General features: G+C 40.2%; 1 protein-coding gene and 1 long non-coding RNA gene across 5 annotated transcripts in view; one reads left to right on the forward strand and one right to left on the reverse strand.

Annotated features, from left to right (window-relative positions):
• adgrb3 (adhesion G protein-coupled receptor B3) overlaps positions 1 to 24,591 on the reverse strand; it is a 114,031-nt gene that overhangs the window by 39,265 nt on the left and 50,175 nt on the right. For 3 of the 4 annotated variants that reach the window (XM_038737754.1, XM_038737757.1, XM_038737756.1), the window contains 8 exons: positions 19,732 to 19,896; positions 18,793 to 18,957; positions 16,904 to 17,068; positions 16,245 to 16,346; positions 11,064 to 11,170; positions 9,950 to 10,144; positions 7,848 to 7,916; positions 4,741 to 4,849 (listed from right to left, as the gene is read on the reverse strand). In XM_038737754.1, coding sequence (XP_038593682.1) covers positions 4,741 to 4,849; positions 7,848 to 7,916; positions 9,950 to 10,144; positions 11,064 to 11,170; positions 16,245 to 16,346; positions 16,904 to 17,068; positions 18,793 to 18,957; positions 19,732 to 19,896 — 1,077 coding nt within the window. The remainder of the gene's footprint in view (positions 1 to 4,740; positions 4,850 to 7,847; positions 7,917 to 9,949; positions 10,145 to 11,063; positions 11,171 to 16,244; positions 16,347 to 16,903; positions 17,069 to 18,792; positions 18,958 to 19,731; positions 19,897 to 24,591) is intronic. The other variant, XM_038737755.1, reaches the window with a different exon arrangement.
• LOC119917432 overlaps positions 23,143 to 24,591 on the forward strand; it is a 49,103-nt gene continuing 47,654 nt past the window's right edge. Inside the window, exons 1-2 of the long non-coding RNA XR_005447276.1 lie at positions 23,143 to 23,301; positions 23,883 to 24,018. This is a non-coding gene — a long non-coding RNA (uncharacterized LOC119917432). The remainder of the gene's footprint in view (positions 23,302 to 23,882; positions 24,019 to 24,591) is intronic.

Here is a 24,591-nt window from a genome sequence, read left to right on the forward strand (position 1 = left end):
ACATCAAAGCTACAACTGGCACCTGAGCAGGTAATCTCCTTAATCACTCTCTTATTTTCTCACCTCCCTGCTGTGGTACCATAAAAGGCTAGCCCATGCACTAAGGCAATGACAAGGTAAATTCCCAGGATCAACTGAAAAGGCCTCAGCATTACAAGGGAGGATAAAGATGTACTGTTCTCTACCTGGTATCACATCCCGTCCCAGTCAGGTGGTGCTTCAGCGAGGGGAATCTGAGGCTAATCCTACCATTGATGCAAAAGCTCTATTGTTCCTTGTGCTCTGCCAATAATACAATTTGAATCCTGGCAAGACTCCATGTCTGAGTGAAACCTGTGACAGAAGGTGTGTCTGTGTGTTTCGGATGATCCAGCAGCGGGCATGAAATCACAGAGCACCATGAGACCTGGAATTTGCTAAGAGGCCTTGTTCACAGCACCAGATGTTAGTAGCAGCAGTGGTATGCGCGCGTGTGTGTATATATGTGTGTTGGTCATGGAGCACCCTGTGAAACAGTGTGCCTGGAAGAGTTCTGGGTAATTCTGACGGTAAATGGAGCTTTGCACTTGCCTGATGGGGCTAGGCAGCACAAATAAAGTGATCATTTAGGATCATGATGCTTCTGAACACCGATTCAGTGTGCTCAGAGTATTCTGTACGGCTCATTTTCATAAGAGGGAATTATGGCATCGCTCATTACGTCTGAATGCGTTCATGAGAGGTTCAGCATCAAGTAAAAGTCAGACAGCCCAAACATTTTGTAAAGAAAATAAATTAACGAAAACTTGAGGCCATTGTATGTGTGTAATTGCAATTAATCACTATTAATGTCAAAACATCTCTCGACCATGGAGTACAGCCTCACAACAGACAACCAGAACAAAAACGTCAAAAGTGCATGATGTACTTCACCTTCAAATCGGTGTTTAATTTTCTAACATGTCCCAAGCTTCACTTTGTCCTCCAAGTGTTTCCTTGTAAGGAGGGAGAATAAGTTGCTGGAGTGGAGAGTCTTTTGCAATCAAGGTTATTTGACTAAAAGTAGGAGGACAGAGGACGATGCACCGGTGACAGCCAGTATTTATCTAGGTGTCAAGAGGCTGCCATAAATTAGTGACGAAATGATGCCGCAATATCTTACTCAGCCAGATGCTCTCCACTTGGCTTCCACCGTTGGATCCACAAAACTTTCCATTGCTTTAATCAAAAGGGCCACGTGGCCACCAAGGCACTGTGGTGTGAGCTGAAATTACTGTGAGGCTGGCTACCACAGCCTGTGCAGTGTCAAGGGGTAAAATAACTCTGTGGTCGATGATGGCATGTTTTTTGTGCATAATTGTAGAAAAGAAAAATTATTTTAGCCATATAAAGCAGAAGCACTTTATACTGTATGTTGTTCTGTCAACTGACCCATCATTATATATTAATATATGAAAAGTGAGGAGTGAATTAATGCGCCTTATATAAATGTCATACTCCTTTAAGTGTCAATACTCAACATTTAAAACATAAGCAAAATGCAGCACTGCTATCCCTGGCATTTACAACAAACAGGTAAAGCAAGTAGTCAGGTCTTGTATTAATCCTTACAAGACCTTTATATTTTTCCACTTGCAGCCAGTATGGTTGTGGTTGATTCAAGCCAGAGGTAGCTCATTACTGCTACATCTTCAAGTAATTGCTCAAAAAGCCAAATGACCCCTCAGTGCTAAGATTTTCCAAAAAAGACTGCTTCAGAGACCTGTCTGCCTCAGTCTTGCATCACTGAAATGATAATCATGCTGTACTTCCAGCATTCAAATACTTGTACTAAAAGGTTCATGCATGTTTGATGAAAAATAATGTGTGCTTTTTTTTAATTAGTCATCACAAAAGAATTGTTCCCTATTACTTTATGTCTTTATGTCAAAATTGTACATAAACAGCAAAATTGCTTTCATGGCCTTCAATTATTGCATATTGAAAGTTCATGCTCAGTCATCATACTTATTTTACTTTATACTATCTATTACTTTATATGTAATTTTCTCTTACAGGAGTTACAAAAGGATGAAAAAAATCAAGTTTCTTTCAATAAACATCTAGCCTTTTAATGGGGTGAAAACGCACATGACGCAATGTACCAATATCAAGGATGAGAACTAAATAGAGTTTTCACAGACACAGTGTGCTAGGATGAATTGTGTATTTCAACTGAACAGCTGCAACTCATTAACAAGGTGCTTGGTGTAATAAGGAAGACTTCAGTCACACCTGGAGAACTAAAAGAAGCACCAAAGACAAGTGGAAGCTACTTTCTTTCAAAAAAGTTCCCAATGCCTTTGATGCACATTCAGACTAAACTCTATATTCATATTAATAGTGGAGAACTGTAAACTGTTCACTTAATTAAACCTAATAAATTAACAGTTCATAGTTTTAGCAGTGTGGCTCAAACACTCTGCTTCATTAGCTGTTGCTACATGAAAGGAAAAAAGTCAAATGTTATGAAATATTTTGTTTCCCTCTCTTATGTATAATTAAATGCTTAGGAAACAATTAATATCAGATCTGATCTCAATTCTGTCAGGTTTCATCACACTTATTGTTGCACCTAAGACGCCTACACCTAAGTCTGAAATTCTACACTGCAATTATACATTCAAGATGATATACTACACCACAGTTAGGCTGTCATAAAAATGACCATTGATTATAGTAGTTTCCTGATGGGAATCAGAGTAATTTGATATATGAACAATATGTGTGAAAATAATTATCTATCAGTTAGACTTCTCTATGTTTTAGCTCATTCACTAAAATTCAGTACATACTGTATTATTGCTGCATTATTTAAAAACATAATTTATTTTAAGTCGTTGCCCCTTTAAATGCAGTACCACATGGCAATACATCAAAGTTGTGATGAAGCATAAACACATTATGATCACTGTAATGGACTGCTTGTGCCAAGTTTTAAAGTTTACGTAAGTTCATTTTCCCCTTGTATAAATTCAATAGAAACTAATGGAACAAAATAATTTAAAATATAATCACTCCTTCAAGAACGGGCCCTGATTATGCCAGTCAGCGTCTTTCTTTAAGACCGAAACACAATGGTGAGTTGCATCAACGCTCTGTGTTTACCAAAGGATTTTCTGTCATGTCATGTGTGGACGGACGGACACGGTTTAATCCTTACGCCTGCAGAATGACGTATGGCTGACTGATATAATAAGAGTCAAGCATTTAAAGTTTAGCTTCGCAGTGCACACTGCGGCTCAAGGAATTTGTATGATTCTGGATAAAAACACTTAATTCTCTAGTGTATAAAGCAGGGGTCAGGCACTAATGCTTTTACTAGCATATTTTGGATGACTACCATTAAGACTATAAAACAGGAGAAGGGCACACAAATATTCTCACATCTGTGAAACAAGTCATTAATGCTTGGCATTATGGAATGCATTCAAGCCTTATTTCTTAAGTGTCCATTACTTAATTTCCCTCTCATGGTGTTCCATAATGGCATTTTGATGGGTGCATTCATTGTACCGATGTTTGGTATGCTATTCTTCAGAGCTACCTATTCATCATTATGGAAATCATGTACCATAAAGAGCAACTGAGTGTGAGTGTTTGCTAGAAGTGGGTCAAATGTTAGCTATTGTAAAGAATACTAGGCAGAAAACCTCCCTCTTCCAGAGGAATTGCCTACCAGCACAGCTGTACATGCTCACATTCGCTTGCATGAATAAATCAAGAACGCAGTTCTATTATTCCATTCCAGTAAGACACCATTTATGGCTGAGTAAGAAATTAAATGCCACAGAGACCTCAGATCATCCAAGAGGCTGCGCGACAGAAGCACAAAGAACCCACGAGAACATTTGGGAAGAGAAATATTGCTCAAAGACTTTTCAAAGAGGGGGGTGTTATAATCTGGACCACAATCAGTGGAGCAGAAAAATAGTTTTTTTTTTTTGCAAGCTCATTACAGCTGCAAAGAATGACTTGTAATTTCACTTCCAATTTTATAGCCTTTTATCAGACACACCCACAATATTTTTATTTCCTGCTAATCTCACAAGGAACTGACACACAATGTTTTTTATGTTGCACAGCATGCTTTAGGGTACGCTCTGCTAATCATGTCTTTCTCAAAGGACTGCAGTAGGGTGCAACATCAGACTGGATTACTTCACCTTCAAACAGATATTTCATTTGATTATTGCAAAAAGCCTTTGAATCTATGGGGGGGTATACATAATACAATGGATAATACAGGTAAACACAATCTCCTGCACTTGTTATTTTAATACTATTCAAAAGCAAATTTGCTTTACACAATTATAAATGACTTAGCTTGTATTACTTCTAAATCTAAAATATCAGTAGACTATAAAAATATCTCTTATTATAAAGTGCTGTGTGTTTTTTATTTCTTTACAGCTCTAGCTAAATAAGAGCTCTCCTCTTGGGGTGTGTTCCTACATTACACACTCTTGATATTGGACTGGGTGTTTTCATAGGAATTTAGCACATTAAGACCACAAGCTCAGTTTTAATTAACATTATTGATTTGCAGTAATTTTACTCCCCCACCCTTACCACGCGCCATTTATCCTAAATTAATGATGGTGGGGAAATTGACACAAGGCGTCAGCAGAGTACAGGGATTATGTGTCCATGTCAAGCAGAAATAAATGTTAAACGAGCTCAGCGGCTGTGGGCTGGGAGGAAAAGTGGGCTGATTCTTACCCAGGTTCCCAGTCATCAAATAGGCATTGTGAAAATCCTTCATGCCCAATCCAACGATGTGGATGAATTCCTCTATGACCTGCATGAGCTCCACTGCTCCGGGATAGATCTGGAAAAGATTAAAAAAGACGAGAAGACACTTTTGATTACAGCACTGCTGCCATGATTTCACAAATGCAGCAGTGGTTGGTATCACTGGATGGAAATGTGGAGCATAAAATAAAAATAGAAAAAGTATTAAATACATTTTAGGTCACAAATACATATTAGAAATAGACTTTTGCTTCACAAAAAAAAAAAGAAAAGTTATTTGTTTGTGTGGTTTGCAACAGATTACACATTTTTTTAACATTTTATATAATTTTTTAAATACATACACAACTGAACGATCTATAGCTGAAACCATTATTCAGTTAGTTAATGTTACTTTTTGACATTTGATTAATTATGCAACTTGTTTGTTAAAATTGGAGGTTCCAGATGATCAAATGTGAAGATTTGGTCACTTTCTGATTTTAAATTAGATTGGTGGTTGCGGTAAATACAAATCGGATAATGTAACCTTGAGTTCTGGGAAGGTGTGATAAGTCTTTTCTGATACTTGACAGATCAAATGACAAATCAATTAATCGAGAAAATGACGGGCAGATAGTAGCAGCCCTTACTGAACCATCCAAGTGACATCAGCATCAGAGCTGTAACCACCGGGTTTGCACACACACAGAGTTTCTGGTTGGCTTTTCTTCTGAAAGGGTCTGCCAAGTCAGGGGTGATTTCCTGGGTTCATGTGACGCTTCATGGACATCAGCACTTAGTGAGAGAATGCAGATGCAGAGATTCAGCACCATGGACAGCTCCATGGCTCGACTAGTAACACTGCAGGCCCGGTCAGCTCTTTCCTCGCGTCGATAAATCAAAGGCACGCTCATCCAATAATTGACCTTCAAAAGATTGGACTACTGTCCTGGCTGCCAATCTACTGGTGATGTGTCAGATCTAATAAGAGGCTTTGATTTAGGGGCCACCAGCTTTGTCCTTGGATAGGGGTATTGTGAAGACTGATTGTGGGACTGTGAGGCTGTAGTCATACATGACAAGACTTATACCAGACTCTAACACAGTAACCACTCTGACAAAGTATCAGCTACAAAGAAAAAACGCTGTAACACAGTTTCTCAATGTCTGTTAGAGCAATGTGTCATGTTGAACAAATATTATCGCGGGGTATTAACAAATGTGTGACCACCAAATGATGAAGTCCGGCAATTAGAAAGGCCTTTGAGTGGCGTTTAGCAATTAACACCTCACTCTCAGTTGATATTCAACAAACACCTGAGGCAAGTATTTCCCTCCTCTGTAACACCTTGCGCTGTGTGTGTTTGCACATGCCTCCACATGTGCCGCTGCTAAGCCAAGGCAGGCGGATCAGCGATGCTGAACTTGAGCGCCTCTGACACAGCAGAGTGAAAGCCATAGTGGGGGAGAAAAGCACATCACGTCGCCCCTTCCGGCATGTCTGACGCACAGTGCAGTCATGCTCATTCGGCTGGTCTCCATGGCAACCATGAGATGTGAAGGCAGCGCAGGGAAATGGCTGCAGTGGAGGTTCTGTAGACAGAGCTCTTCCTTTCCTTGCCATGGTAACAGTGACAGGAGGTGAATATATAGTGATCTTTGCACAGAGCCAACTCCACAGCCAGTAAAACCTCATAGTGAGGTGTTTCATGTGAGTGTTTCGAATGTCCACAACACGCAGCGTGTGGGTGCAATGGAAACTGAGCTCATTAATGCAAGGAAAGCCAGCAAGTGAGAAAGACTGATTGAACTGTGAAGTCTGAGAATCGTCTATTGAAATCAGACAAAATCACTAAGCCGATGTCCTCTTGGTGGAGAGCTGAAACTGAAGCAGCACTCCTTAGACAGGCACATTAATAACTCCAGAAATAATTAACACATATCTCTTCTGGGTGTTCAATCACAAAGACAACTTTTCCTATTCCTATATTTCACTGATCCGTCTGTCTCCATCTCTGACGCATTCGCACTGACGAAACTGCTCATTTGTGACAACCTACCTTTTGGGCCTGCCAAACTAAAGCTGCAGTGAGTAAACACCTAATTACTGCCTGTAGAGACAGCCAGGACTGGCACTTGAGGCAGAGTTTGGACCGGCTGCATTCCCCTACCGTCTTAGTTTGAGTCAGGCATGGAGAAACAGAGACAAAAACCAGATCTGACTGATTTTAAGTCAACACCTCAGTCATGTGTCAGTACAGGTGATACCTAATTTAAGTCAATTTACCAGTGAAGGTGACAACAGAGCAGATGCCCTCTGCAGACTTGCAGTCATCACAGATGGTATCTCTGTCAGTGTCTGGATGTGCGTGACTTCAGGGTTCAGGTTGTCTCAGACACCAGTGGCAGTTTTGAAAACGAGCGCTGTCACCTCTCAAGCGGAGGGATGTGTCCGACAGAGGACGTAGCCAGAAGCCAATATCCACGGATAAAAACAGTTTTGAGAAAGTGCACTGTTCTGTACTCAAATTCAGTACACTACTACAGTCTGTTTCCCCCACACTTGTATTTGATATTGAGACTGTGGGTTTTTTTTGTTGTCAATAGACTGCCTCTTCATATGATGGAGCTGCCTTATAAAGTCAGAGAAAGGCAGACAGGGAATTTAGGTCTTAGCTGCTGTGGTACAAGCAATAAAACATCTAAACTGTTTATTTCTATTATTAAATTCATCTAAAGTAATGGTCCAATCACAGGGGTTGCCATGATCTGCATAAGTTGGGTAAAACAATGTGAGTGCAGGAGTGAGCCCTGCAGTGTTAATGGTTGGACAGTCTCTGTGGCAGTGCTGCTGCCACCAAGTGGAGCTCTGAGGAACTAGCCTTCTAAATGAGGCCAGATGTCACACCTGCTAAATGACCTCTTACAATGTTATGTGTAAGTATAACATTATCTCAGTCCTCACTGGACTTTTCTTTACCTCTGTTATTCAGATGGAGCAACTGCAAACGAGCTTTGAGTCCGTTTTTGAGACACACAATATTCATGCAGCAACTCTGAATAATTCAGTAAGTGTACAGCAGCATCCTTACCTTTTGCGCGTCTTCCCATTTCTCCTTATTTTCCTCTTCCAGGAGGTTGCTGATGATTTGAAAGAAGTTCTGTGGAGATGATGAAAGGGAAAACACATAACGCACCCACACACAAGTATTACAAGCACTGCAGCAAGATGCTTTTTAAAATCATGACACACATACACACTATTGCACTCAAAAAGGACTGTTATGGATAATATAATGACATTTCTGAGTGCAGGGATTTCTATAAGGAATAATGACGGCCCCTGCAGGGCTCAATAGCACAGGGAAATTTGCCACTGAAACCACAATGGTAAACCATCAGAGAGAAGAGGAAATCAGTGGATCACCTCGGACAAAAACACACCTTGAACCCCCTGCAACTTGCGGCAAACATTTAATGCTAGAGGAGAGAAGCACAAGCTGCAATCAGAAAAAAAAAAAGATGAAAGGGAATGTTTGAGCAGCTGTGTGGATTGTCTTCTTCAGCAGCGGAGAGCAGGGGCTGCTTGGGGTGCATGCCTGCAGTAGTAATAGGACCCCTGTCTGATCTTTAGCCTTGTTATTTCGTCTGGTCTACAGTGTGCCTGAGGGAGTGGCTCTCTCTCTTGACACAGGCTATCTTGTTTTCTACTTGAATGCTTATGCTCCCTCTGGTGGTAATGTGCCCACTTTAACACTGCATTAGCGCAGAGACACATGGAGGGGGTGGGCTGGCTGACTGCTCTCCTGTCTGCCCACACACACTATATAGAGCTCTCATAATAACCAGAGACAGGACGCTTTCCTCATCTCCTTGATTTTCCATGGTGGGAAAATGGCTGAATGGGGCCCTGGGTTGCCCATCCATGGCCAGCACATTTGGGTTTTATGTCTGCAGAATATTAGCAGCAGACCGTACACTTTACATCCAGTGGAAACTGTTGATAAATGTGTAGAAAACCAGCAGAGAACTGAGGAAAACAGCATCCCTGACATTTTGTAGTCCAAATACCACTGCACTTTGGAAGTGTATAATTAAGTGAGCTCAACATTTTGTGATTTAATTCCCTACATCTTACCTGAAGTACAACCTGTATGCCAAGTAATTCCGGTAACATTTAAAGATGATAAACCTCATCCTGATGTGTGTTTACTATCACTAGTCTTGATTTCTTGTGTTATATTTCTTGCTTGTTTGTTTTTCTAACCACCCCCTCACATCCACTCCTTAAAATCTGGAACACCCAACATTATGGTTTGTTTACTACATTCCAGTGAAATATTTTCATATTTAATATATTGAAATATTCAATATGTCCACTAGTGAGTGGAAACAGCGCTGTGTTGAGGAACTTTAAAACTAAATGAACTTTCAAATTAAAGGAGAAATTATTTCTACTTCTATACAGAAAATGGCTGGCAGGCAATACATTTCTAATTTCCCAGCACTATTACTTACATCTCTATGCAGGAGAAAGCCAACAGAACAAGCTTGATAGAGTAACACAGCAAGATTAGAAACTACAAAACAACTATGATGGAGTATTGCGTTTTTCTTTAACACAAATACAACACTCACAACATGCTTTGCTGTTACCATCAAATAGTGAGTGACATTTATTTCCTTCCCATTTAGCTTACTCAGCAACATGATCCAAACACTTGCCAAGCCACACACACACATACTAAAACATACACAAATTGTAACAGGCACGCATGGCAGCACAAAGACCACAAAGGGGCCGAGAAGGGTGTCTTTGAAAATGACACGGCTCTGAGGACATAAATTATCTTATTGGTGATGGAGGTGTAGCTTTATCTTTAATCTCCATCATCCTATTGACATAAAGAGGATCAAGACTGCAGTCAACCCCAACATGATGAGATGAAACAGCTTAGGATGTGGAGGAGATCTCTTGATACAAAAGAGTCACGAGGTGTGTTTGTCAGCCTTTGTACCATTTCAGACATGTTAGAGAAAACAAGAAAACGGTCCGTCTCATATATTACAGAGTTGATATTAAATTGCATCAGACATTACCCTTATCCATTTGAAAGGCACTACACTATAATAAATGAATATATTTCACAAAGATCCATGTCTATGCCTTAAAATAAACCCCCTGTCCACGTACTTGCACATCATCTGAAGACGGCTCATAGCTGGCTCTCTTGAAGGTCTCTGTCACATTGCGAAGGATCTCCACGGAAGACAGAAGGTCACCAGCATAGAAGTTCCTCCTCTGGGTGAGGTCCAGCAGGTTTTTTGTAACCTGGGACATGCCATCCCCCGCCAGCATCCTCTGGCCCTTAGCAAGGTGCCCCTGAACCTCCAAAAACAGGAGAAGAAAGAACTTGGGGCATCGGTGTCCTCTGCAGGTTTGCGAAAATACACGCTAAGTTACACATTTGGAGTAAATGGAGTGCAAAAAATCAGGAAGAAAGGCTCGACTCTCTAAGGCCCTTTATGTGACACTTATATCCATCTAAGCCAGGCCAAAATGTATTCTGCCTCACGGATGTTTTGAAATGAGCCAATATGAATAAAAGAGTTAACTGGAGCAGAAGACACACATTTAGGCAGAAATTGCACCGCGAGATGACATTTCACATCATTGCACAGGGTTTATGTCCATAAATACACGTTCACAGGTGCAGCGCTATATGTGCTATCTCAGCTCTTCTGAATTATTTTATTTTTAACAGTGATGGAAGGTTACCAAAATTACCTAGTCTACTGGAAGTGCTATTGTGTTTCCAGACTACAGGCAAAACCACTAAGGCAGAAATCTATTTAATAAAACTCTATAAAATGGACCCAGACTTGACAAAAAATACTTTGGTCTCATCATACATGCTGAAAAAAGGATGATGGAGGAGGAGCGCATGCCAGGTGAGTTTCTCTAAATATGTTATCAAGTCACTTAATGGTCTAATATAAAACTTAGTAAAATGCAAGTAAAGATGCTTCTTTCATTGCTCATAAAAGTGCAACACGCTTACAAAACAAGACAATCACAAAACACAGATGAGAATGCCAGACACTCAAAGTCAGACAGTTTAAGGACTTGATGATGACCATTCATTACACAGAGCAAAATCAGTGTTTTTAATTTGCTCCTCTATGTAAAGTGGTTAATCTTTGGCTACAGTGTGATGAGACTGGGGGCTGATGGGGAAAACACTGGGGAGGTAATTTATGATGCATTGGAAACAGAGGCTGTGAGAGGGAGCTGACTTTGCACCTACTGATTGCTGCAAGTATCTGAATTCATTTGTTATGCATCGAGCATAGCTGGGCTGCTCCCAGAAGGCCATACCACGGTGATCCAAAGAGCAGCGTCGACTAGTGGTGCCTGTGGAGAGGAAAGAGACAGCGACAGATTTGGAGTGGGGAAGGAGGGAGCGAGGAAGGAATGAGAGGGGAGTTGAGGATGCAGGCGTAGAGAGAGGGTTGGGGGGTGGGATTAAGACCAAAGGAGAGGCAAAAGAAAGGCAGATGGAAGTGGTGGAGAGGAGGGAGTTGGATACAGGAGAAGGACAGAAAAGGAGAGGAAGACAGAAATGTGAATTATTTTCAAGAAAGACTTATCTTTTTCCCTTTTGTCCATTTCGTTGCCCATCACTCACCATTAAAGTTTGATGTTACCCATTAAAAAATAAATTTTGCAGTGGAGTTAAGGCACATTATAAATAGAGGGAGATTTTTTGGAAGGAAAGTGGTGCAGCAACCACATGAGAAGTGGTTTTATACCATGAGCAACAAACGCAGCCCGATGGCTTTTAATATATGCATGTGTGCCGTGTTAGAACAACTTAATACAGCATACAGCAGCTCAGCTGTGATAGCTGACAGGCATTTAAACAGTGATCCCAAAATAGCGGAACCACCCAATATCCACCCACATCATCGTACACATCCCACATAGGGGTCCAACATCAGTCCTTCCCAGCTGTCGACCTGGTGGAGTGCACTTCACACATCACTCCACCGCTCCAACACAGGTGCTTGACATCCTGAGGAAAACTCCCACAGTACAAAACATTTCCCCTGGCATCCGTGCTTCACACAAACCCTTCGCTATCTCTTGCTCTCTCTCTCTTTCACACACTAACACACACAGACAGAGAGAGATCCAAACCACACCTCCTACGCCCACCTACCTCCACAGCTACTACCTGGTGACACCCACTGAAGCCATGAGTGCACACAGCACATCACTGTATGCCGGGAGCGCCCATGCAGCACCGTCAGACAACCCAGAGGGCAGTAGGAGAGGCCCATTGATTTACACCATGTTGGGCATTTGTCTCCCCCCAAACTGGCTTCACCTGGGCGGTTTTATTTCTGTTCATAATCCAGGCACCTATTTTTAAAGACGCCGGCGTTCAAATGAATATTTTCACATTTCTATTCAATCGTCTTTCAGGCCCTCCCACTCAAAGAAGGTGGCATAAAGAGTATTTCATGATGGTTTGATACCTAGAAATTAGGGATTCACTTCAGTGCCTTGGCTCTGCCATTCCTAAAGGTCACTGTAAACTGAGAAATGCTCTGTGTTTTAAGTGGAAACTGACAAAAAGACACACAGCAATAAAAAGAGGTCAAATTCAATAACTGTTTTAAATTGTGTGGTAAAAGCATGAAAGTCCCTGACATAACAGATGTGAATCTTGTTTTTGTATTGATTTGAAAGATGGGAAGGACTTTTTCAAAAGTATGCTTAATGACATTTAGACTGTTTTCATTTTAGGATTATACTGTACGATGTTGACATATTTATTAAACATGAATTCAGCAGTACTGGAAGATACAAATTGCCTAAGGCCAAAATCATTTTAATGTAAAATGCCTGGACCAGAGCTATTTTGGAGCTATTTATAAAAAAAATCATGATTTTAGACTAAAAGAAAACATAACACACTTGACTTCACAAGCACTTCTCAAGTGCTCATGGGATATGCATCACTGAGGTAGGCATGCGCAACGGTAAAAGACGCTTTAACCACACACACAGTGGAAAGAGACGACAACACACATCCCTCCTCTGCCGGGATCTGCCATTTTATTTTTGTTTTTACTTTTATATCTGCCTTTGGTAAAAAAAAATAAAAAATAAACTTTTCAGTTATTTAGAACTGGATCTCTCTTGAATCCATGTCAGTGGTGGGATCAAACAAGGTCAGAGACAGCATTGTGAGGCTTTCACTGGGATTCTGCACCAATCTGACATCTGTCCTTGCATCATCAGTGATGTGGAGTAGGTTGAGTATGAAATATAGGTCAGTGGAGATGTGCCTGATCAAAAGAAAGGCTGCACTCCGCCGAGGCATTGACCTGCCGCTGTCCGGTTTTACAGCATCCTCAACTCGGCTGCTATTAAAGGACAATCTTTATTCAAACAATGTTCCCCAAGACAGAAGGCTAAAATAGTGTTTACCAGGGATAAGATGTGTCTAAAAACACTCTCTGAGAAGGACTTTTGTGGGCTTAGTGTGTTGGATATCATTTTGTGGTAGAAAAACAGCTAAATTCCCTTACTTTAGAGAGAGAAAGAAAAATTCAAATGTCTACCACCAGTACTATCAAGACAATGGATGTACTTAAATATCCCAAATAAAATTACCTTAATCATTCTAAAGGAGTGTGTGTTTGCTGAGTACATGATCATTTTTCTCTGAATTAACCCGAGAAGAGTTTTATTTAATGGCTTGGGGTTCTGTTGTTTTAATTACTCCCTCTTTCAGCTGGGTGACTCGAACTTTAATTGAGATTTGGGGCTGTCTCATTAGACAGGCAGATTAATCAGAGCAAAATAACTTTTACATTCAGAACACTCTTCTGCAAAGTAACTAGTAACTTCAGGTTTCAGTAAAAATGCATGTAAAAGCATATAAAAAAGGAAATAGTTATGCACTAATCAAAGATACAATGTCTGAGGACGAGATTGCATTTCATATTTAGCAAATAAAACATACTAGTTACTCACATTTACTTAATAATGTATAGTACAACAAAAAAGTGCTTCTTGAATTCTGTACTATGTACATTTTCTAACAGGGCATTTGTCGTTGACCTTGCACAGTACCTCGGAGTCACCCAGTCTCTTCAGGAAAGTCTGACAAGTTTGTGTTTACCAACATATGAACCTTTGTTTGAGTGAAACAAAGTGAACAAATCCATCTGCTCTGTGTTTGTATCCTCTCGACTTTTCCTCCCCTGTTGCCTCTGGTGGCAGTTGTCATCCATGATGACCGAGGCGGCGCTGTCGCCACCGCACTGGGTGCTGTTCCTATGATGACCTTGATGACGGCAGTGACTACGGCTGAGTAGTCGCTGATGCCCCCCTAACACATTTGGACGCTTCACCCAAGCAGTCTTACAGCATTCATGTCACACATTTTGTTATGTTGCCTTTGCTGATCAATATTTCATCTTTGTTTACCCGCTCTCAGCGGCAATTACACATCCGACTGTCCTAGAAGGAGGCAGGCTGTTTGTGAGGCGTTTGGGTTACTTTCTCATCAAGGGTTTTGTGACTTTGACCTTGATCTAATTACAGGTCAAAGGTTGGTAGGTGTTGTTTTCATTTATAGATTCATAATGTGGGCTTTGTGAAACCTGCTGACACTGGAACAGTGATTAATGGCTTTACAAATAAACTTGACCTGACCTAAACTATTGTCCATCATGGTTTTTCCAGTGGTCAGTGGCAGCTCTGAAAGGGGGATGCACTGTGCTTAAATATGATATATTTCTGCTATTTGTTATTTTACCCCTTTATAAATGACACTGGTCTTAAAGGTCCTGGTTGACTGTGTATTCATGCCACACATCTCTGTATTACAGAAGTCAGTGCAACTCCTGTAACAACATATACATTATATTGCAAATGAGAAAGAAATTTGGGATAAATTAATGTCCAGGGTTCACAACAATAACTTTTACTTCCTTTTAATTTCTTTTTTTTTTAGTATAATTTAATGATTAATTAATGTGATACTGCTGAGTAAAGAACAGTAATTAGTTGGACTGTACAAAGGAGCCAACAGTCTCACAATGGCTGACCTAAATCTGGCTCATAAAGACACGTCTTGGTGTAAATGAAATTCTTAATCAGTAAAGGTGTTAAATTTCACAAAATCATCGCAAAAAAAAGCCAACCCCCAAAAAAGCCCCACTGCGAGCTGGAAATAGCTTTATACTGCCAAACAGTTATTAGCCATAAAACTAATGTCAAGCCGGAAAGCTAATGTCATGCTAGTAAATCTTACTCTGCGTAACTTTGCCGGGGGTTAGCCATCTGTGAATGACAGTGTGTTTGCTACTCCATCTAATTTGCCAGCCAGCTATTTTATGGTTGTGGAAGAAATTCTGAACACCTTAGATTGTTTCAAGTTTTACAACAGCCTACCGCGTCAAACCGACATGTAACTTTAGCACCCAACAGCTACATTGTCCTGTCTTTTTTTTGGGGGGGGGGGGTTGATCAAACTGACCTTCAACAAGAGCAAAAGTATCACAACAGCTTTATCAGAGGTTGCATTCGTTTTTATCCTCCTCCTCTTTGTGTTAATGTTAGCCTCGCCCCGTTACGAGAACTTGCATCCTATGCTCTAATGCTCTTCTTTCCTTGCACATATCAAAGCCTCAGCTTAATGCCTGAAAACAGACCCCAGTGTGCTTTTCTTCAACAATGCTCTCAGAATCACAGTTACCATTTTTTCCATCCACTGCACAAGCTGTGAACTGACAGGTGTAGCCACGAATTACACCACTGCATGTGGAAATGGGATGAAGGGCTGTGTGCTTTCTCCCTGCATGGAAAAATGCAATTTTGCCACCAGATATAGTTTTATTATCATCATTACTGTTTTGGTGTTTTTTTACACCATGCAAAGATTAGGCAGGCGACTGAAAAAGTAAGAGGGCTTGTTGATAACTTCTATAATAAAGGACAGCTAAATATGGGGGCAAAATTCTTGCATTACTCATAATGTAGCCAAATTAGGAAGATTGTGAAGTGTATTCAAACACTGATACCATGACATTAATGTAAAATTGCAGGGTAATTCTGCCATTGTAAGATGACATTGGTATGTGGCTGCAAATCAGTGTGATTCAAAGAGCCATTCCCTGAAATTAAGTCAAATGTAGGTCAATCAATCACACCATTGTAAAGGCTGAATCCACATCATATATATTAAAATGTATTGTTTTTTTTGGAGCACTGCTCTCTTCGTTTTAAAACCACGGCATGGGACACAAACATTTCTTCCTCCTTAAGGGAAGGAAGACAGGCACTAATAATATGGAAAGACTCGCCCACATTTATCTATGGACCTCTCAGTGAACACTATACCACTTGAAATTGGGCAGTAATAACAAAATATGAACAAAGAAAGTAAAAACATTTTTCATGTCCTTACCTGTGGCATTGGGCGGGCATCTATTAAAGGCCAGTTCTCCTGAAGGCGTTCTTCTCCACACCATTGACACTGCATAGTCCTCTGGACAAATCTCATACGGTGCTGAAAAGCAAAGCAGCAAAGTGCAACTACATCAACAAGCTTTTCAGCATCTCCATTATGATGCAACAGTTTCTTCATATTACATACTAGGAGGTATGGATATAAAGCTGCATAGTGCTGGTGAGCACGGTATATGTTTAGGATCATAATAAAAGGTACCTTTTTCTGCAATTTAAACATTTGTGAGTGTAGGTGCTACATAATTATAATCATTTTAAAAAAAAGATTTTTGCTAAGCATTGCTTTCTTTATTTCAGAGAATGGAAGTATTAAGTGACTATATTTAAGACTCCACTTCAAAAAGAGATTATTTTGAAAATCACACAATAAGCTTTGATGATACTTGCATTACTCAGTGTGTCACCAGTTTTTCAATTACTTGATTTAATGAAATATATTCATACTCCTTCATCCCTCCTCTGTATCGGCTTATCTGCATCCCCTTTTCATATTCTGTTTTAACTGACCTTATGTAACAAGACATGTCTTTCACACCACAGGGATAATTATCTCCGCGCTTTCATTCAGCTCTAAGACCTTATTATCCTTTGGCTCACCTGGACAGCGCTGGTCGCTGCACTTTCTGACTTCTTCTCCGGTGCCGTCACACTGCTGGCCAGTCACCGCTGCCCCCTGACACACCCGGGCTCGCCTCTGCCATCCGCCGTCGCAGGACTTCGAGCAGCCACTCCACGGACCCCAAGGATTCCACTGGCCGTTAGCTAAAACAGAACCATTCTCAGTTAGAAACAGATAATCTCGGAGGCATAAAAATCGCCAAAAACAATAACACAATATCCACTATATCGTTATGTGCCATTCAAGCTTTGAATTAGTGTGTGAAATTTAATGTATTCAGTTTGTAAATGTAGTTTATTGGAAATACTTCAAAAATGAACAAAATTACTTACTATAAGTTGTGTGTGTTTTATGGCTAAAGAAGCTGCTCTGTGAGTGGTGATTATTCGCCTCACTTTGCCAATATTAAAAGGCATTTATGCTGAAGTTTCCACAACCAGCAGCATGTTTTATGCCCTTGTAATGAACACTGTAAAATTGTGCATTAGACAAAAAAAAAAACAGATGCTCCCCTTCAGCAATGTAGTAAATCACATGCCCTTGTCTGAATGGAAAGGTACAACACCCTGTGAGCAGGAAACTCACTCCACTCCCATTTTAACCTCCACTTACCCCCTCCTTTCACACGTGCGGGGCTATTTCACGTCCTACAACTAACCTCTGTCAGGATTGCTTCCGCAAGAGAGAAAAGAAGAGGAAGCATTGTGACCTGTTGGCTAAAACTATCCGCAAGACATTGATCAAATCCCAGTAGATACTGAAGCCTCTGCTCTACATCAGAGCAGCTGATTCCTCAGACAGATGCATGCTCATGAGTTTCAAAGAGCTCATTGTGCCAGCAGTCCTGGAGAGATTCTTTCAATTTTGAAACACATAACATTGATTCAAATCCTGCACAGGCATTTATTGTAGTTATTAGCACTTTTTTTTACTCTGTTTTGTGTCAACATACTGCCTGTTGCCTTACACTGCATTACTCAAAGATAACTATTTCTGAAGAACATATTTGCCTTGAACACTTTTGTTTTCCTACAAGGCAAGTCACGGACACCGTGCTGACTTGGTAAATGATGGCTCAAACTGTGTTGTCTCACTAATGTTTGATCTATCACCTTCGAAACAAATAAGAATTGCTAAATAGGTATGCCTCATTAAGTGAATAAATTGTATAATGCATCCTCTCACTGTGAGGCAAACAACAGCATCTCCTGCTTTGTTTTCAGGCTGGCACCGATTTATGCATTCACAAGCTTTTACCGCTATTTCAATGGTCCAAGAGAGCGTTAAGGTTGGCTGACTGGTTACACAACATTCCCACTGACTCTCAAACATTTGAGAGGAATCTCTTTCCCACACACAAACATACCAGAGAAATGGAGACTAAAACCCAGCTGTTTTATGTTGCTGCAGTGAAAATTGCATCAGGCGATTATGAGAGTGCTCAGGCCCTTCATATGATCAGACAATTCAAAGCCTGATGGAGACCACTAAGCTGACATCTTTGAGCCTCTAACACATCTATGATGTTGACAGGCAGTTTGGACAGCTAACCCTGAATTATGTGAAAGGCATACAGTAAATCTAACTGGATTTTAGAAATCCAATTGATAGAGCATGGTCTTAAACATTATTTTTGATTCTTACAACACAGCTTTGATTCTTACTGCGGAGCCTTTCAGTACGCAACAGAAAGAGTAAATCAGGCTGCAAATTTTATCAAAAGTTGATAGTTACGATTATGGTACTCATACTTGTAATAATGATGATGACAGTATGGGATGCACTGTCAATCTTTTTCCTTTTTCAAATCACAATTTTGAATTTAGACATCAAAGCGGATATAGAATTAAGAGGCTCAGGATTTTACCTGTGCAGTCAGGATTATGGCACTCTCTGCTTTCTGCCCAGTGACCGCGACACTCAGATCCCCCATGGGCAGCCGCTGAGCACTGCCTGGTCCTCTGCTGAGTGCCATTGGCACAGGTCACCGAGCAATCGCTCCAAGAGCTCCACTCCTGCCACTGTCCGTCCACTGAGGCACCAACCACAACCCAACAAGCATGTCCCATGTGAAGGGAAAAAGACGGCAGACAGAAATGGGAGGAGATATTCAGATCACTATTCTCTCTCAGGTTGAAAGCCAATAAAACAGACATTAAGTGGAAAGCAAAAAACGACACGGCTACTAGATTTTGGAGAATTTTCCTGCTGGTTTTCTGCTTTGATTTTTTTCAGTCTAGAATTTCCCAAAATAGCAAAAGCAGGATTAAACATAAACAATGTTTTGGCTATAATGCTTTCACATTAAGATTTAGGTTATTAAAATGTCAAAGGCACATACTGCAGAAACTTATTAGCTGCCTTCCATTTTCCCTGTTTGGGCAGAGGGAAAGCATCTGGGACTGAGTGGTTTTCACTGAGTCTGTTACCAGAGCAAAGCTAACATTTGCTGTGTGGAAAAACTCATCATCACTAATCTGCTTACCATTCACGGGCAATTGCGGGTAAGTGATTTTGACGTCAGTATTACAGTATTGACTCACAGGGTTTCCTAAGCCGCACTATTACTTTAAATGCACCACAAACCCTGCATTCATTCAGTTTTTTACTCACCTTTTGTAGTACTGTGTTGATTAATAAATATATATCTATGTGTATGGTAAACTGCTACCATTCTCAAGAACTGATCTTTTCAAATGAGTTATTTTTATGATTTTACCTCTTACATCCCTCTCATCATCATGCCTTCAGGGATAAATGTTAATATTGCTATTTTTAATATATTTAGACAGCAGACAGATGATACCTGGGCATAGGGCTATGTTGCAAAGCTTAGTCTGGGTCTCAGGTCCATCACAGGCCCTGCCTCCATGCTGGGGAGGGGCACACATCCTAGTCCTAGTGCGGTGACCTCGGCCACATGTGAATGAGCACAGGCTCCACGGTGACCACTCCTCCCATACACCGTGTACTGCGGGCACAAAAAACGCGTCAGGCCTAATCAATGTCTCTGTCGCTGCTATAGCATAGACAAACCCATAACAGACTGCGGTGAGCCAGGAATGAAAAAATAAATCAAAAACAATTAGGAACAAAACTAATGTAAATGAAACAGTGAGCACACAGACACTGTGGGGCTTCACAAAGCCACAAGTTTCAGTCACCTCTATACATTTACTGGTCTTTATCATGTACACAATAGAAATAAACGCTACCCTACTGACAACGCTTCATACACTAATAAAGGTATATAACCTTTTATGTTTTAACAAATAGAATAGCAACAATATGGATCCTGACATTCAAGGTGTGGGTGAGGAGCAGCCAGTCTGCACAGTGTTACAGTTTGTTGAGTCTTCTTGGTTGACTGGGAATTTAATAGCAGTGGACCTTCAGGTTAATGCGGGCTGACAATGGTTCTATATATGCCGTTACACCCTCACAATCATGAGTATACACAAAGCAGACAGCCGATAACCTGGTTCCAGAACTCTGACTAACTTCCCACATTTTACGTTTTGTCGAATGATTGGTAATGAAATGGCCATTCAGACTAAATTTCAGGCCAGACAGCCCAAATCCAAAAGAAAAACTGATCTAAAAATGTGATATGTTTGTTTGGTGTTTCCTCATTAGATGTATATGCCTGAGAAATGTGAAAATATTCCAAAGGCTATTCGTGTTTTCTTAATTAATGTAATTCTAAATCTCATAGGGCATATTGTGGTTTTTGGACACTTTTGGACATACTGCCACTACAATTGTTTGATCCAAATATAAAAAACTAAATAAAAATACATTCAAAACAAGAACTGGGAGATGTCCCATTTTTAAAGTTTTGATCTTTAGATAAACACAATTCATTTTAGATTACTTTGAGTTTCTAATCATAACCTGCATTTCCCTTTCTATTTACAACACTGCAGATAGTTTTCTAGCACAGTCATCCCTGCTATTGCTAATGCTATTAATACATTTGTAATTTGCTTATTTGCTAAATACATATTTTCAAATAGATGCTTTCAAATGAGGCATATCATGACAAAAGTGCAACTTTTAAACTGTAATATTTTTTATTTATTTATTAATTTTAAACAATAGCTGGCAAATTGCATCATTCCTCTTGCATCTTGGTTTGTGTGTAAGTTTAACCACGTTCTGGTTGACAGATGGTAAGTCTTCATAGAACTGCAGAGAATATTTGCTATTGGCTCAAAGTTTTTCTTTGGAGAGGGAGATGTGTAAATCTGAGAGGCAGACAGAAGTAAGACACCTCCTGTCTTGTCTTGGCACTTGCTGTGTGATATGCAATGATGAACACACTTCTTTCAAAGAGTAGAAGTTTAACCTCACATATTAGTTTCTGAAGCAACTGTTGGCTTCTTGATCCCAGCGATAAAGTGAATTTACTGACGAAATTGAAGGGATGGCAATTGTATCAAACCCAAATCACACAGGAGCTATTTTTTTGTACCAGAAGTGTGTGTCTGCTAAACACATTAGAGCTGCAAATTCCTTGTTTTCTAATCAGCTGCAACAGGAATAAGAGGCTCATGGGGGCAAGCCATGTCTATACATATAAGACAAAATAAAGGGCAGTATTTATGGGAGATTGGTGGTGGACAGATCATCTCTGGTGGCCTTTTATCATCTGTTGATTGCAAATGGGATTTAAGACTTTGGAAAAGTATGTGACTACTTTGTCCACAGGGAAATGATGGTTCAGAGATGTCGCTATCCACAGCTTGTGCAGAAGCTTAAAGTTCCTCCAGTACAATAGTTGGATCTCAAGATCAGTTGTAGAGTAGTTGGATCTTGGGATCAAGCCGATGGTCCACCATGAGGCGAGTTACCGTCTGTCCCAGCCCCTGCCTCTAGGCACTGCTTTGATGCTCTTAGCTAAGTGTCCCGTGGTGGCCGAAACATTTACTTCAAAGCAGGCAATCACCACAGCTAGCAACGATGGAATAGGATTCCTCTTCTTTGTGTGTGTTTTCTCTGAACTGCGGCCATCATTTACAGGGAGGGCGATGAGCAATCGTATTGCGCTGCTAGAGGTGAAATTCTTGGAACAGCACAAGATGGTGGCCAAAGCAAACGTATTTGCCAAGAATATTTTCATTCATTTGTGGTAAACTGGGATTTGTTTGTCCTTCTCATAGCATTCCAGTGAGGTTTTAACCTTTTAAACTTGTTAGCCTTCCTCTTGTGCAAAACTGTATTTTCCATAGAGTATTGATTATTTTGTTGCAGAGTGCCATCTCTTTTTTGCCACAGAGCTGATTGAGGTAGTTTCCACTACACCACAATCAAGTCTACGCTGCTAATCATACAGCTCTAGTTCAAAGCTGTTGTGTGCAGTACTGCTCTTACATTTGCACAATACAAATAAAGGAGCAATGGCACCTCGAAATGCTTTTGTGATACAATAAGTCTGTCTCTAGTACTCAGAAGTGGTATCAGAGTCCTTGTGGGTTCACTGAGTGTCTCCAAGAGCCACATGCAAGAGCACATGTCCTAATCAGATGAAAAATGCCATATAGTGAAATCATGATCTTACTGATTTTCTTTTTCAATAAATACATTTGAATGTTCCCCTGAAGGCTTACATTTTCAGTTGTGACTGGCTCACAATCGAGGACTAGGATTGTGTCTTATCAATATTGTTTCTGTATTGGTTAATAAAAGACATGACTTCTTCCAGTCTATACTTTTTTATTTGTCTTTGGTTTGCACTGACCATTAAGGTTTCTGGCATGGTTGTGATGGTTTTGTATTGCTAAAGTGCTCTTAAAGCAGTGAAACCTTAAATAAATAAGTTTGCTGTCTTTATGATCAAATAATCAATAATTTTATTTTCAGACTGAACCTCCAGAGTTTTCTGCTAATTAAAAAACATTTTTTTTAAAGGCACCTGCCTTTTGTTTGCATATGCTTGGTTTCCATGGGGCCTTTGGCCTCTTCTACAACTAACTGCCCAGATTTTCCTCTGATTGTAAGAAAATCATTGCTGCTGTTGCCGCTGATGCTATACATAACAGAAACGATCTGATTGATTGATTTGAGGCAATATTCTTTCCTAAATTAAAGCGTTTGGGTTCTTAGCAATCCTAAAGACACCAACAAATGTACCCTAACAGTCACAGTCTTCTCCATGCCACAGAACTCCACAGTCCTCTGAAACCCATTAAAAAATACAGGAGACATACCTTTGCACTTGACGTTAATTCACTGCAATGAGCAGTAGTTTATTCTGAAAGAAACAGGCGGACAGACGTGTCTGCGCATGCTCAGCGTAGTGATTCGTTGTTTCCGTCGCTTTGCTAGCTTAACACGCTAAAAAAAAAAAGAAGTAAGCTAGCCGTGCTCTTTCAAGGTATGGCTCTCTCTCTCTCTCTGTTGACTGTTTTTGTTGGCAGTTGGGTTCAATGGCATGGAGTAATAAACTGTATCAAACTGTAGAGGTTGACAGACAATAACGTACTTAACGTAATAACGTACTCTTACTTGTTGATGACAAGATTAAATGTGATCCTGGCAGCCAAGAATTTTCAAATCAACCCTCTAACTTACCCCAGCCAAACCACGCATTGTGAAATTTGTTTAAGAAATTAATATTAACACACATAAAAATAAAGTTAGGCTACCCATTTTGTATATATGTGTTTTACTGAGGACAGGGAGTGAAACAGAACAATACTAAATGCTGATACCGAACCCATCACACTGTATGGTGTGCTACAGTATAAGAACTAATTCTGTGTTGGCGCTCAGTGTTGGCACTGGACGTAAATCCTGTACTGTAGAAATGTCATAACAGAATTCCTGCAAAATAAATGCACTAGAATTAAAAAGGAAACATATATAGCATGGGGTGCTGTTGGTTCGGTTGAAAAGGAGGACTACTCAGGGAAAATGATTATTTCGTAACACAGAATTGTTATTGTATTTTGGCAGATGCAGTGTGTTGAATGAGTGGCATCACAGCTTGTATGGAGGCCCAGAATGTCTAACGACATGCTTGATCTCAGCCTGCAGCGCCTGGACCATTGTTCCCAGATGAGCTGATGTTTTCAGTGATGATGACTATAAGGTAAGGTTCCTTTTAGACTGGAAGTGATGTGTCTTTTATTTAAGCATATTCTGTTTTGAAGGTATCCTTCCACATTGGCATTCTACATTTAGTTTGAAGAAAGCAAATGGATCTGTCTGCCTTACAGAATCCTAGATATAGACTCTGTGTTTTATGTGGTGCTGTGCCACGTGGGGGTTTTTTTTGTAGCTAAGTAAAGTTAGTGCCATGTTAAATTTTTAATATAAAGAAGGGAAGAGGCAATGCAATTTAATGACACTTCAGTACAATACATTTGATATGATCTAATTAAAAACAATATGAAGCAATACAATAACTGAAGATAAGTGACAATATAGAAGTTTAAAAGACTCTCATCCTAACCCTCCCGCTCCATTTTTCTCCTAAAAGGAAAAGTTCTAACACTGTCTTACTCTTGCAGAAATGTCAAAATTACTTTAAAGTTGTCCCAGACTTTTATGACCCAGTTTTTTGGTGATAAGTGTTTCTGCATTATTATGTGAAAAAAGTTCTGGATCCACAATTAGCAATGAGTAAATGCCTAAAGTCTGCAGGTCTTGAGATAAATCAAGG

This window comes from Micropterus salmoides, unplaced genomic scaffold (genome assembly GCF_014851395.1).
Source record: "Micropterus salmoides isolate LMB-PRFRI ecotype aquatic unplaced genomic scaffold, ASM1485139v1 Ms_hic_scaffold_22, whole genome shotgun sequence".
Taxonomy (NCBI): domain Eukaryota; kingdom Metazoa; phylum Chordata; class Actinopteri; order Centrarchiformes; family Centrarchidae; genus Micropterus; species Micropterus salmoides.